At 45.4% G+C, this 12,328-nt stretch overlaps 1 protein-coding gene across 1 annotated transcript in view; it reads left to right on the top strand.

Moving 5' to 3' along the window:
• The window catches only part of LOC308141088 (protein rogdi homolog), a gene marked incomplete at both ends in the record, with an annotated part of 33,646 nt that extends 27,303 nt beyond the window's left edge, over positions 1–6,343 (top strand). The window contains 2 exons of the mRNA XM_080511091.1: positions 1,372–1,507; positions 6,282–6,343. Coding sequence (XP_080367217.1) covers positions 1,372–1,507; positions 6,282–6,343 — 198 coding nt within the window. The remainder of the gene's footprint in view (positions 1–1,371; positions 1,508–6,281) is intronic.
• Between the last annotated feature and the right edge of the window lie 5,985 nt (positions 6,344–12,328).

The raw sequence follows: 12,328 nt of genomic DNA, 5'->3' as shown, positions 1-12,328 counted from the left end.
CTCCAAGCACCACACATTCTCCATCAACGCACATTCTACAGCATCACATGTTTTCCATCATCACATGTTCTCCATCAACCCACATGTTCTCCATCAACACACATGTTCTCCACCAACATACGTGTTCTCCACCAACACACGTTCTCCATCAACCCACATGTTCTTCATCAACCCACATGTTCTCCATCAACCCACATGTTCTCCATCAACGCACATGTTCTCCACCAACACATGTTCTCCACCAACACACATGTTCTCCAAGCACCACACATTCTCCATCAACGCACGTTCTACAGCATCACATGTTTTCCATCATCACATGTTCTCCATCAACCCACATGTTCTCCACCAACATGTTCTCCATCAACCCACATGTTCTCCACCAACATGTTCTCCATCAACCCACATGTTCTCCACCAACATACGTTCTCCATCAACCCACATGTTCTCCACCAACACACGTTCTCCATCAACCCACATGTTCTCCATCAACCCATCAACCCTCCATCTCCATCAACCCTTCTTCCGGGTCTCAGCGAAGGCGGACGCTTTTTTCTCCTGTCCTCTCCCCCTCGCCCTCCCCGCTTGCTGCTCCGTCCTGTACTGTCTTGTGTCTGATCTATCAAGAGAATCTCTTCAGACCCGCATCCGAACCTAACCGGAACCATGGAATTGATCAGCTGGTCTCTTAATGCGATCGACCAAATTTTTACGACACGAAGATTGGGCAAAGGAGAGCCCGCATGTCCCGATGGGACGGTTGCAGCCGGATACATGCTGGATTCCTGGGGTTCCTGGAGGTTCCTGGGGTTCCTGGAGGCAACTGTGTTTGGCCATTCTTTCCATCGAGGATGTGGGGGACCTCTACATATTGGGATTTATGATAGTAGGTATGCTGCTGATTGGAGCTGGCAGTTTTCTGATCTATCACAAAGTTGAGAAGACGCGGGCCGCCGCATTGGGAAGGCTGCTTATCGTCACTGAAGGACTGTGCCGAGCTTTGAACTCTCAGACTCAGATGTTAAACGAACTCAAGAGCGTGCAGGTCACGATTCTTGAACATTTACGTGAAATTGGATCGATCTTGGAGGATATTCGAGCTCGGAGGGAAGCTAATCATCATTATTCTGCCACAATTGGAGCAGCAGTGTGAGACCAGAGACACTCAAGGTCGACGGATAAAGCTGACGCGCCTGAACGAAAACAAAGAAAATCAAGATTTGGCTCCCAGACACACAGCTGCCAAAGCTGTTTTGTCTTCATATCTCCTGGATGCGCGTGTGAATCAAGGCTATGCCCCCACCCCCTCACCCCTTACTACCCCTCCTCCCACCCTCCCTCCCCGGACATTCTTGCCTCTGGAATTCCCAGGACATTCACCGCTTTCGCTGTGCCCCTACCCCCAACCACCAGCAGAGGCCACTGGAGAGGGCGGCTGCGTTCCTGGTGAAGGCGTCGCGCCTGAAAAAACCTTCTCCTAGTGGCGGACTGCAGAACTTCCCTTCATGTATCCCAAATGCTGTCTGGAGAAATGTTGTAATCTGTCTGTGTTGATGCTAAACGTGCCCGAGGTGGGTTTTTTCCCAATTACAGACTGTGCTCCTCAGAACACAGTCTGTAATCTGCCTTTTTCCCTCCTCTCCTCACCTCATGTGTCCTTCTTTCCCCAAAACTTTCTATGTGAATGCAATTTCGTTGTACCTGTACCTGTACCTGTACCTGTACCTGGACCTGTACCTGTACCTGGACCTGTACCTGTACCTGTGCCTGTACCTGTACCTGTACCTGTACAATGACAATAAAGTAACTCAATCTCAATCTCAATGTTCTCCACCAACACACATGTTCTCCACCAACACACATGTTCTCCATCAACACATGTTCTCCACCAACACACATGTTCTCCACCAACACATGTTCTCCACCAACACACATGTTCTCCACCAACACACATGTTCTCCATCAACCAACATGTTCTCCACCAACACACATGTTCTCCATCAACACATGTTCTCCACCAACACACATGTTCTCCACCAACACATGTTCTCCACCAACACACATGTTCTCCACCAACACATGTTCTCCACCAACACACATGTTCTCCACCAACACACATGTTCTCCATCAACACATGTTCTCCACCAACACATGTTCTCCACCAACACACATGTTCTCCACCAACACACATGTTCTCCATCAACCAACATGTTCTCCACCAACATGTTCTCCACCAACACACATGTTCTCCACCAACACACATGTTCTCCATCAACACATGTTCTCCACCAACACACATGTTCTCCACCAACACATGTTCTCCACCAACACACATGTTCTCCACCAACACATGTTCTCCACCAACACACATGTTCTCCACCAACACACATGTTCTCCACCAACATGTTCTCCACCAACACACATGTTCTCCACCAACACACATGTTCTCCATCAACACATGTTCTCCACCAACACACATGTTCTCCACCAACATGTTCTCCACCAACACACATGTTCTCCACCAATATGTTCTCCACCAACATGTTCTCCACCAACATGTTCTCCACCAACACACATGTTCTCCACCAACATGTTCTCCACCAACATACATGTTCTCCACCAACACACATGTTCTCCACCAACACATGTTCTCCACCAACATGTTCTCCACCAACACACATGTTCTCCACCAACACATGTTCTCCACCAACATGTTCTCCACCAACATGTTCTCCACCAACACACATGATCTCTACCAACACATGTTCTCCACCAACATGTTCTCCACCAACATACATGTTCTCCACCAACACACATGTTCTCCACCAACGCATGTTCTCCACCAACATGTTCTCCACCAACACACATGTTCTCCACCAACACACATGTTCTCCATCAACACATGTTCTCCACCAACACACATGTTCTCCACCAACACATGTTCTCCACCAACACACATGTTCTCCACCAACACACATGTTCTCCATCAACCAACATGTTCTCCACCAACACATGTTCTCCACCAACACACACGTTCTCCACCAACACATGTTCTCCACCAACACACATGTTCTCCACCAACACACATGTTCTCCACCAACATGTTCTCCACCAACATGTTCTCCACCAACACACATGTTCTCCACCAACATGTTCTCCACCAACATACATGTTCTCCACCAACACACATGTTCTCCACCAACACATGTTCTCCACCAACATGTTCTCCACCAACACACATGTTCTCCACCAACACATGTTCTCCACCAACATGTTCTCCACCAACATGTTCTCCACCAACACACATGATCTCTACCAACACATGTTCTCCACCAACATGTTCTCCACCAACATACATGTTCTCCACCAACACACATGTTCTCCACCAACGCATGTTCTCCACCAACATGTTCTCCACCAACACACATGTTCTCCACCAACACACATGTTCTCCATCAACACATGTTCTCCACCAACACACATGTTCTCCACCAACACATGTTCTCCACCAACACACATGTTCTCCACCAACACACATGTTCTCCATCAACCAACATGTTCTCCACCAACATGTTCTCCACCAACACACATGTTCTCCACCAACACACATGTTCTCCATCAACACATGTTCTCCACCAACACACATGTTCTCCACCAACACATGTTCTCCACCAACACACATGTTCTCCACCAACACATGTTCTCCACCAACACACATGTTCTCCACCAACACACATGTTCTCCATCAACCAACATGTTCTCCACCAACATGTTCTCCACCAACACACATGTTCTCCACCAACACACATGTTCTCCATCAACACATGTTCTCCACCAACACACATGTTCTCCACCAACACACACGTTCTCCACCAACATGTTCTCCACCAACATGTTCTCCACCAACATGTTCTCCACCAACATACATGTTCTCCGCCAACACACATGTTCTCCACCAACACATGTTCTCCACCAACATGTTCTCCACCAACACACATGTTCTCCACCAACACATGTTCTCCACCAACATGTTCTCCACCAACATGTTCTCCACCAACACACATGATCTCTACCAACACATGTTCTCCACCAACATGTTCTCCACCAACATACATGTTCTCCACCAAAACACATGTTCTCCACCAACGCATGTTCTCCACCAACATGTTCTCCACCAACACACATGTTCTCCACCAACACACATGTTCTCCATCAACACATGTTCTCCACCAACACACATGTTCTCCACCAACACATGTTCTCCACCAACACACATGTTCTCCACCAACACACATGTTCTCCATCAACCAACATGTTCTCCACCAACATGTTCTCCACCAACACACATGTTCTCCATCAACACATGTTCTCCACCAACACACATGTTCTCCACCAACACATGTTCTCCACCAACACACATGTTCTCCACCAACACATGTTCTCCACCAACACACATGTTCTCCACCAACACACATGTTCTCCATCAACCAACATGTTCTCCACCAACATGTTCTCCACCAACACACATGTTCTCCACCAACACACATGTTCTCCATCAACACATGTTCTCCACCAACACACATGTTCTCCACCAACACACACGTTCTCCACCAACATGTTCTCCACCAACATGTTCTCCACCAACATGTTCTCCACCAACATACATGTTCTCCGCCAACACACATGTTCTCCACCAACACATGTTCTCCACCAACATGTTCTCCACCAACACACATGTTCTCCACCAACACATGTTCTCCACCAACATGTTCTCCACCAACATGTTCTCCACCAACACACATGATCTCTACCAACACATGTTCTCCACCAACATGTTCTCCACCAACATACATGTTCTCCACCAACACACATGTTCTCCACCAACGCATGTTCTCCACCAACATGTTCTCCACCAACACACATGTTCTCCACCAACACATGTTCTCCACCAACACATGTTCTCCACCAACATGTTCTCCACCAACATACATGTTCTCCACCAACACACATGTTCTCCACCAACGCATGTTCTCCACCAACACACATGTTCTCCACCAACACATGTTCTCCACCAACATGTTCTCCACCAACACATGTTCTCCACCAACACACATGTTCTCCATCAACCCACATGTTCTCCACCAACACATGTTCTCCACCAACACACATGTTCTCCACCAACACATGTTCTCCACCAACATGTTCTCCATCAACCCTCCAACCTAAACTCCATACAGAACGATCAAAATCAAACTTCTGTACCAAATGACACACACTTCATTCATCTCACCTGATTTTTGTCAAACCAACTACTGGAGTTGGGAATCTTCAACCGGTTCTGACTTATCTACCTAGAACGTATCTAGAACTACACACTGGTCTCAATCAGTGGCTGTACCGTGGTGTAATGTGGAGGTGCTGTAGGAGGCCTCCTGACACTGTCAGGCTAAATGTAAAGCATCTTTAGATGTCCGACATCCATATCGGTCAGATATCAGCCAAGAAAACGACTCACATTTTATCGGACTGCTTTTAAAAACTGGGATCTAAGCGCTCCGATCGTCCTCGACGACCGGCCCCTCCGTCGGTGGCGAGTAACGTGGGGTTTAAACACATAATTGAGCTCCTCCAGCCTCGCGACATTACTCCTCGCCACCCCGGATACATGAAGAAGTTCTAAAGTCTATTGCCGCACAATGCTTATCTTGTTGGAAAGAAAACAATCACATCATGCTCTGACTGCAGGAAGTGGCGATGGAGGAGTAGCGAGGGTTGTCAGCAGGTTAGTTAAACATTGTTCTGGACACAGTCGGTGGAACTGGAGCAGTGAACTATTCACTTTGAGCAGGTGGACGGTGGACAATGTCGTCTTGTGGGTTTTGTTCCCACCGTGTACTGACAGTAAGAACTTGAATTGTTTTCCACTTTAAAGGTATAATTTGTTACTTTTCAGGGTCTTCTAATTCATTTTTTTGTAGACCAAAAAAACACACACTCTTTCTAGAAACAGTGGCGTTTAAGACGACTCTATTCACTTAAAGCAAAATTCCATCACTAGGATTTTTTCTCAGCATTCTAAAGTGATGAGGACTTGACCAGGAGCAGTTTTGAGGTATTACTGGTCACACAGGCAGCCTGCATGAGTGTCGGATGTATTTAACGTGAGGCAAATTGTAATTGGCCTGTAACCCTGGTGTGTGAAACCAACACTGTCATTAACAAACCACCTGGCACTGCACCAAAACCACATCTTGTACGTTAAGCAGCCGTTTTCCACTCAGATGTCTTCATGACGCCTGATCAAGGAGGATTTGTCTCCCAGTCCCTGGAGAAGAAGGTGTAGCGAAGACCAGGCAGGATTCCAACCAGTGTTTTAAAGTGTCTTCATCCACCTTCAGGACAAATAGTTTGGTGTTGGTGGAGCTGCTGTCTGCTTATTGAATCATGAATATTTGTCCCACTACTGTCCTCCAATGCGATGTCTCTGTCTCTCTTTCTAATGTGGCCTTTTAGACTTTCTGGAGGACTTGTGACGGCACCAGCATGGGCTTGTTTGGAATGAATATGAAGCCTTTATTAATGCTTGGTGATCATTTATCTCCTGTCCTGTTGGATCTCAACTGAGAAGGTGTCTGTTTGTGTTCCAACAAAATGATGTGGTTTCCAAATAGAAGCATGAGAAAACAGCTCAGGAGCCGAACAGTAAGAATCAAACTGAGTGAAAACGTGTTTTTTTTTTTTTTAAATTTATACCTAAAGAAGGTTCCGAGTTTACACTGCAACGTTTTGAAAACGACGTCTGTTTGCATGGAAACGGGAGAAACACTGAAAACATTGTGGTTTTTTTGACGCTGTTGTTAGTTTTTGTAATGAAACCAGACTAAACATCAACAAACAATCGCTTCAGGATTTAGTCATATGAAGACATTTATTTGAATTTGAATTTGCCGCCCTCTCCGTCACCCTCCTTCCATCTCGTGGGCGGGGGTTAATGCTGGACGTGAGCGGGGGATCCCGTCCTGGAGGACCCTGGTGTCTCCTCTCTCCTCTGGCCTGGTGAAGCAGCCCCACCTCCAACCAGCTTGACCGGCTTCCGGTTTGCGCCGTTGTCCTGCGCCCTCCTCTGGAAGCTGGAAAACATTTTTGAAAAAGGGTCATTGAGGGGGATCTTAAAACCCATAAACTTTCATCTGCAACTCGTCATTTCAAGCAACAAGGTGAAACGCTGGAAAGCAAACAAAAGTGGGGAAACTGGATCTCTACCTTGAGGATGTTGGGCAGATTCCCCCCGTTGGTCTGGGTCGTTGAGGCCTCCTCCTCCTCCTGAAGCCCCCAGTCCCCAGACTGGGCCTCGGTGGTCCGGGCTGGTTTGAGGCTTCTGGAGAGAGCCTCCTTCTCGGCCTTCAGCCAGGCCACTTGCTGCCGGTGTTTCTGGACCAGCTCCTCCTCCTTCGCGGCCGCCTCCTTCTCCCTCATGTCCCAGCGCACCTCCCAGTGCTTGTTGCTGTCGGCCCTCAGCTTCTCGCCGACGGCCTTCAGCTGGACGCAGCGTCTCTCTTTCAAGTCTTTCGCCGCCAGAGCTTCTTTCAGCTGGAGCTCTTTGTCATGCAGGGCCGCTTGGACGGTGTTCAGCTCTGCACTGAGCCGGGACACTTGCAGCTGGTGGTTTTGCAGGAGAGCTTCCACCTTCACAGCCGCCTCCCTCTCCCTCATGTCCCAGCGCACCTCCCAGTGCTTGTTGCTGTCCGCCCTCAGCTTCTCGCTCAGAGCCTTCATCTGGCCGTAGCGCTTCACCTGCGTGTCTCTGGCTGCCAGGGCGTCTTTCAGCTGGCGGTCCTTCTCCTCCAGCTGGGAGGCCATGAGCCGTTGTTTTGCCTCCATGGCGCTCAGCTGACTGTCCTTCTCCTTGTGCAGTCTGGTGAAGTCCACCATCTGCTGCATGCAGGCGTCTCTGTAGTAGAAGAGCGCCTGGCGCAGGGACTTGATCCTCGGGGAAGTCTCACTGGCTTGGTTGTTCTCCATTTTTGATAAACAAGAAATGTCCAAAACTGGGAAGCTGTATCAGATGCTGGGAAATGGCTGTGATCTCGCTCGTGTCTCTGAAGGACTGAGTGCAGATAGACGTCTGCAGGCTGCTCTCACTGGCCTCGGGTCAAAGGATCAAAGGATCAAAGGATCAAAGGACAGGTTTACCACGAATTCCCATTGGAATTCCCCTAATGCAGATAGGCGAACAAACTGTTCTGGGGTCAGATTGAATATCTCCATCACCCACTTTGTTGTTTTTCCTGCACCTGAAGCTTTGACAGCAGTAATATCTCAGTGGAATACTTGAGTGAAATAATTTTTAAAAAATGACAAAATGTTATCTATTTTAAAAATATAGATACTAAAGACAAAATAGATAAAGTATCAATAAAATAACTGTTACAAATTCCCTGTGAAGTGTATTGTGTGTTGTGTTAGAATAGGGGTTTTTCGTCAGGCATTATTTTGGACAGCCCAGTCAGGTGATGGGGTCCTCGTGTTACGTCCCGGCGAACGGAGTTTTTCTGGTAATGATAAGACGGTCCTGAACCCCTCGTTACATGTTGAATGCGTTTGTGAAGAAGTAAGTCTTTAATAGTCATCAAGCATGCCTACAAGTGTTCATATTCAGTGTATCGGTCGGTAGATGTGTGTTTGGTAACAGTTCTGTGTCATTTAGCTCGGATGTAAATGACGCTAATGCTAATCGGCTAGCTCTGTCTGCACGTGTGTGACACTATAAGGGATTTAATTCAGTTTATGGAGTATTCTTACCACTGGTTATTGATTTGTACGTTCTTTATGTGTTACAGAAAACCATTCTACATTCTACATTCGCCATTCATCATCATTCTACATTAATCATCGTTCATTCGTTATACATTCACTTATTTATCATTTGTCGGGAATCCACGTTCTGTACGAGAGACCTCCAAATCATACACATTGTAGAATGTTCTATCAATCCCATCAAACCACAGCTCCCTGGTTGTCTAGTGGTTAGGATTCGGCGCTCTCACCGCCGCGGCCCGGGTTCGATTCCCTGTCAGGGAATACAACTTTAAAAAATCTCTCACTAAAGCCCCATTTCCACCACACTAAAGTGCAGGAACAGAGCAGTACAGTGGGTCTGGTACCTGTTTCCACCACAGAGAGGAGCTTTAAAAGTGGGCGGGGCTTAAGAGCTCTGCAGATATGTGACGTTACAACAGTCGTCTCAGCTTGGCTGCAGATCTGGATCTTATGAATCCTCTGTTGTTGTTTACATCCTCCACTTTGCACTTGTTGTTTAGTTAACTGTTACATTTTGCAGCCGTAACTTCCGTGTTTGTCCTGAGAGAGCGACTTGTCCAGTCCCTGGACGCCCAGAGCAGGAGTTTGGTTCACATTGCCGGCAGTCAGTCAGACCTGTTCCCAGTGCACGTTGGCCTCGGCAGGGCTGTCCTCTGTCACCGGTTCTGTTCATTACTTTTATGGACAGAATCTCTAGACACAGCCAGGGGCCGGAGGGGGTCTGGTTTGACCACCACAGGATCTCCTCTCTGCTTTTTGCAGATGATATGGTTCTGTTAGCTTCATCAAACCTGGACCTTCAGCGTGCACTGGGGCAGTTCACAGCCGAGTGTGAAGAAACTGGGATCTCTAAATCATGTAAATTGCAGAAATCCCCCCCCCCCCCCAAAAAAAAAGAGAAAACAGAGGTAAGGCTTCAGTAAGACCTCCAAGAAAAGATACCATAACAGCTCCCTGGTTGTCTAGTGGTTAGGATTCTGCGCTTTCACCGCAGCGGCCCGGGTTCGATTCCCGGTGAGGGAATATAACTTAATCTCCCAAAGATTAATAAAGTATCTTTCACTAAGTTGATTAAAACAAAATGACCAATAAGCCTATAGTAAAAGTTCAAAATTGTGGAAATGGATGTTGGCGACAAATAATGGAGGTAAGTCCTCCAATTCATGAAAACAATCTGGAACTAGATGATCTGCATTTCCCGCGGCAAATGCATGATAGTGTGAATGCTGCTAGCAAACTGTAATGCTACCTGCGGCCGGTAGACTGTAATGCTTTGTCCTGCCGGCCCGTCTCTGGTCTGGAGTGAGAGTTGAAACTTGTGCAACTTTTTGAAATGCTACCTGCGGCAGGTAAACTGTAATGCTTTGTCCTGGTGACCCGTCTCTGGTCTAGACTGAGAGTTTAAACTTGTGCAACTTCTTTTAAAAGTGTCAAACAGTTAAAAAAGTGCAAACAGTGAAAAAGATGCAAACAGTGAAAAAGGTGCAAACAGTGAAAAAGGTGCAAACAGTGAAAAAGGTGCAAACAGTGGAAAAAGGTGCAAACAGTGGAAAAAGGTGCAAACAGTGAAAAAGGTGCAAACAGTGAAAAAGGTGCAAACAGTGGAAAAAGGTGCAAACAGTGAAAAAGGTGCAAACAGTGAAAAAGGTGCAAACAGTGGAAAAATGTGCAAACAGTGAAAAAGGTGCAAACAGTGAAAAAGGTGCAAACAGTGAAAAAGGTGCAAACAGTGAAAAAGGTGCAAACAGTGGAAAAAGGTGCAAACAGTGAAAAAGGTGCAAACAGTGAAAAAGGTGCAAACAGTTGAAACAGTTGAAGCACTTGAGAAAGTGTCAAACAGTTGAAAAAGTAAGAAAAAGTGAAAAAAGTGGAAAACAGTGAAAAAAGTTTCAAAAAGTTGCACAAGTTTCAAAAAGTTGAAACAGTTGAACAAGTTGGGAAAAGCGTCAAACAGTTGAAAAGGTTGAAAAAGTTGAAAAATTATCAGTTGAAATAGTGTCAACATGTCAAAAAATTTTCAAAAAGTTGCACAAGTTTCAAAAAGTTGCAACAGTTGCAACAGTTGAAATAGTAGAACAGTTTAAAAGTTGAATGGTTGAAATCGGTAAAGATTTGAAGAAGTTATAGCGAGTTAAAACATTTCTCCATCCGTTAACATTGGAAAAAAGTTGCACAAAAGTTGAAATATTTCAAAAAGTTGACGAGATTTCAAAAAGCTAGAACATAGCCGGAAAGTCCCAAAAAAGTGGCACAGTTTGATATTTGAATGATTACGAACGGGCGAAGATTGCCAGAGGAGAAGCGATTTGAAAAACGTACAGAATAAACAGAATAATAATAATAATAATAAAGATTTGAATCTCAAGAGTGTGAATGCCATGCATTCACACTAATAAAGATTATCTGAGTTAAGTCATAGTGTTGTGCAGGATACTCCTTTCAGACCAGTATAAGGATAATGCATTTTTGATGAGTACGAGCGTGATACGAGTAAAACTGGTCAATATCGTGCTGTCCTGAAGGAAAATGCTCATTTGGTCAGTGAGTGTCTTCAGGCTCTGTGATTGGCCAGTCACACACAGAGCCCCCCCCCCGACACGTCTCTGCAGCCAGAGCTGTGCCCCACTCTCACACACCTTGCTCTCTTCAGTACTCCTCAGGTTTTCTTCAGCTCGCCTCTATTTCGCTTTCTAGGATGTTTAGAGTTACTTGGTGAACTTGTTTTGTAACGTACGTGGTGCATTTGACAAGACGGAGCTGAAAACTACGGTGGCCCTGAAGTGCAAACCACAACAACAAATCACTAAACATAACAACAAATTGAAAAACACAACAACAAATTGAAAAACACAGCAACAAATTGAAAAACACAACAACAAATCACTAAACATAACAACAAATTGAAAAAAACAACAACAAATGAAAAAACACAACGTTAGCTCGTAACGCAAACGCAATGTTTATGAAAGCAGTTGATGAAATGTAAATTATTGACATTATAAGCAAATGTAAGAATAAAAAGGTGGAGCGACTGGATGACGTTGATATGGCTCTAATTAATGCAGCCAATGGTGGAATTGTAAAACCTTCAATTATATTCCTTATTTATCCTTCAAAACTGGTGTTTTTTCCGTGTAAAATGAAAACCACTAAAGTCATACCACTAGACAAAGATGGAGACAGAAATCAATTGACTAATTATAGACCGGTGTCTTTACTCTCCCAGCTCTCTGAAATATTTTAAAAAGTGTTTGTCAATAGATTCGATAACTTTATAGAGAAGTCTGGACTGCTGGGTGAGAGTCAGGATGGATTCAGGTCAAACATCATGGCATTAATGGAATTAACTGAATTATGGCTTCCAGAGACAATAAGACATTTGCAGTTGGTGTATTCATAGATTTGAAAAAAGCATTTGACACAATCGATCATTATTTAATAAATAAATTGGAAAGATATGGAATCAGAGGGGTTGAACTGAAGTGGATGAGAAGCTCCATAAGTAACA

The sequence above is a fragment of the Blennius ocellaris genome, assembly GCF_963422515.1.
Source record: "Blennius ocellaris genome assembly, chromosome: 16".
Lineage (NCBI taxonomy): Eukaryota > Metazoa > Chordata > Actinopteri > Blenniiformes > Blenniidae > Blennius > Blennius ocellaris.
This window is presented reverse-complemented; position numbering and strand designations above follow the sequence as displayed.